At 59.2% G+C, this 3,219-nt stretch overlaps 1 protein-coding gene across 1 annotated transcript in view; it reads left to right on the forward strand.

Moving 5' to 3' along the window:
- The first annotated feature begins 2,437 nt into the window (after nucleotides 1-2,437).
- FKBP1A (FK506 binding protein 1A, 12kDa) overlaps nucleotides 2,438-3,219 on the forward strand; it is a 3,094-nt gene continuing 2,312 nt past the window's right edge. The window contains exon 1 of the mRNA XM_010287394.1: nucleotides 2,438-2,560. Within this exon, the coding sequence (XP_010285696.1) occupies nucleotides 2,450-2,560 (111 nt within the window). The 5' untranslated portion in view covers nucleotides 2,438-2,449. The remainder of the gene's footprint in view (nucleotides 2,561-3,219) is intronic.

Here is a 3,219-nt window from a genome sequence, read left to right on the forward strand (position 1 = left end):
TCTTTCACTTGGGGTGGGAGCCAGGGCAGGTGGGTGTCTGTAACCCGTCTCCATGGGCTCTGCTGTCCTCATGGGGCCAGTGTTGGCCATGGGCAAGGAGCTCTGTTGGGGGCTGCGGTGAGCTGAGATGTGCCAGGGGCTGACTGCTGCTCCTGAGGCAACTGCTTTTGCCAGAGGATGTTTTGCCTCTGTAATAGCTTTAAGATCTCGTTATCGCCTTGCTCGGGGGTGGCAGGGATGAGGAGATGGTTGCTCATACTTGTCCGGGGCTGGAGAAATCTCCTGGGAGCCTCGTGGGCAGAGGAGGTGCCAGAGATGAGGACACTGTCTCTGAAGCATTGGAGCCTCTTTGTTTTCCCCACTGGCACAGTGAGGGGAGCATGGCAGCCCCATGCCGGGGAGCAGGGACGAGCTCCTGTGTGCGACCTGCACCTTCCTGGGCCGGGGCCAGCCCGAGTGATCGATCTCCTGAGCTCCTGCAACCAGCTTAGTCTGTTAATCCCTCTCTCCTGCAGCCTGGGTGCTGCCAGCTCCAAATCGCTTCCCAAGGCTGGATTTGGACAGGTGAGCTCGGCGGCGGGGGCAGGCAGTGCCGTCCGCTCCTGCATGAGATCTGCAGCTTCTCCTGTGCCGCTGACGGTGCCTTTATGTTCCCCTGGCCAGGGCATTAAACAAGATGCGCTTCTGCAGGCAGCGGGTGCCCCGCAGGCAGCCCGCAGGTCCCTTGTTTGCCAGGACAAGGAGCGGGGTTGTGCTGCATGGTCCCCAGAGTTTTTCCCGTGCAGGTGCCCGGGGAGAAGGGTGGCAGACATGAGATGTCCCCTCTGTCCTTCTGCAGCCGCCCCAGCTTGTTGTGATGCCTGAGGGCTCAGAGCTGAGTGCAGGGTCAGCTCGTGTCGCTGCCTGTGCCAGCCGGCGTGGCCTGCCCTGTGTCCCTGCTGCCAGCGTCCCCGCCGGGCAGGAGGAAGGCCAGCGGACGGGAGTGGGGAGCAGTGCCAGACGGGGCTGGAAGCAGCTTCAGCGTCAAGAGGTTTATCCTAGAAGGAGGAAATGAGAAAACTCCAGATTTACTATTCCAAAGTCCAGGGCTGCAGCCCGACTGGTTGAGCTGGTGCTGATGCTCGGAGCCCTAGAGGGGGGATTTTTCCTTTCTGTGAAATTAAAAGCTTAATTTCTCTCTGTGAGAGAAACATGGGGCTGCTGGCCCCCACCCCCTGCATCTTCCTGCAGTCCAGAGGTTTTGGTGCTCGTTGCCCCTGCAAAGGTGATGTATTTTTCCCATTCCCTTCTTTCTGTTCAGTGCCTCCCATCACCACAACTGCCCACATCTGTGAGGTTCGCTCTGGCCACTGTCGCGGCTCAAACCAGGGCTGAGATGCCCCAACCCATCTTTTGCACAGATGCGTTTTCTCTTGCTCGTGGGCAGTGCCCTGGTGAAGGGAAATCACTCTGCCCCATGCGTTGCTGGATGAGTTTGGTTTGTCAAGACTATAGAGCAGTTTACAGCCAGGAAAACAGATTTTGGGGCTGTTTTGGGAAGTAGAGAAGTGAGAGGCATTTGGAGGAGAGTTTAATATTGCTCTTACTGTAGAGGGCCCTGGCTGTGTTAATGTGGAGATGGAGTTGCTGCTCCTATAAGGCAGTTCCAGCTCCAAGATTCCCCAAGAAGGTCAGGCAGGGAGCAAGGGAGGGGAGGAAATTCCTCCTTTGCTCATGTTGGGGAGTTATATTTAGCCCTGGGGATATCAGCCTTGCTCAGCCCTCACCACGCGGTGTGTGCTGGGGGAACAAGGGCTGTCCTGGGCATGTGCATCCTGTGCTTGGTGCTGCCTCTCCCCGTTGTCGTTCCTGGGTACAGGAGTGATTTGCCTGAAGATCAGCGGGCTGTGGCTGGGCACAGGGAGGGCTGGAGGCCAGCAGCAGCTGAGATGGGGTACTGGAGCCCTGACTTGTGTTTTGGGTGCCTGAGAATGGAAACCTGGCTGTGGCAAGGAGCGGGAGGTGTGTTTGCTGCTGGGATGGGAAGCGCCAGGCCTGTTCCTGCTGCTTGCAAAATGGCTGGCAGCAGTGCTGGGAAGTGGGGTAGGTTTTTTTCCCACCCCTCTGTCTGCTCCCCTTGTCTGTCCTCAGTCCGAGCCTAGAGGAGCACTTCTCTCTGGGTCAAAGCAGCCAGGAGCAATCCTGCCCTGCCCCAGAGGTGCTCCTGCCAGGCTGGATGCTGCCCCGGCAGGGTACTGGTGGGGTTTCCCCCCTGCCCCGGGCTGCCCAGTGCAGATGTTTCCCCAGGGGAAAGGAGGCTGAGCTGAGAAACATCTTTGACTCAGGGCCATGTGAGCACACCCAGGGGTGACTGTCACCCGCTCAGGCTGCCAGGTCACAGCCTGTTTCATGCAGGCGTGCGTGGCTCTGTCCCTGTGTCACCATCGTCTTCCTCCCTCTCTCCCCAGGTATGCTGGAGGATGGGAAGAAGTTTGATTCCTCCCGCGACAGGAACAAGCCGTTCAAGTTCGTGATGGGGAAGCAGGAGGTGATCCGCGGCTGGGAGGAAGGAGTTGCTCAGGTGCCCGGTGCTTCTCCGCCTCGCGGTCTCCCTTGCAGAGCTGTGCAGAGCCATGCGCCCAGGGAGCTGCAGCGTGGGCAGAAATCACCGTGTGCAGCTTGTTCTCCATCTTATTTTATTTTTTTTATTCCCCTGTGTTTTCCGCCCCTCCGCCCCCTCGGCGCTGGGAGGTGTGGGTGTGAATATCACCTTCTGCGTTGCCACCTGCCAGATGGCAGGAATGGAGCAGAGCCGGGTCCCAGGAACACCTACGGCACGTCGGTGACTCAGCAGTGACATTTCTCTACTGAGTCAGCTCTGAATGAACGCGGCGGGGAGTGCTCGGGCCTCCCGCTCTGAGCGGAGACGGCTCTGGGCTGCGAAGCCCACGCGGAGGGAGGGCTGGTGGGCACGGCGCGGCCTCGGCTCCCACGTGCGTGATTGCGGCCAGCTCCATGTGCTGCTGGGGATGCAGCATCAGGGTGCCAGTGCCTGTAGGGAATGGCCTGGCACTCCCTGCCTGTCCTAGAAAACACTTGTGTGAAGGGCATCTCAAGCTCTTCTCCTTTTCCAGCCCCTGCTCTCTGCATTTCCCTCCTGTTGTTCTTCCCATTCCTTTTCTGTCCCCTCTGGCTTGTCCAGCCTGGGTCCTTATGCTGGCCCAGTGTAGGGGAAGGAGG

Source organism: Phaethon lepturus, unplaced genomic scaffold (genome assembly GCF_000687285.1).
Source record: "Phaethon lepturus isolate BGI_N335 unplaced genomic scaffold, ASM68728v1 scaffold27725, whole genome shotgun sequence".
Classification (NCBI taxonomy): Eukaryota; Metazoa; Chordata; class Aves; order Phaethontiformes; family Phaethontidae; genus Phaethon; species Phaethon lepturus.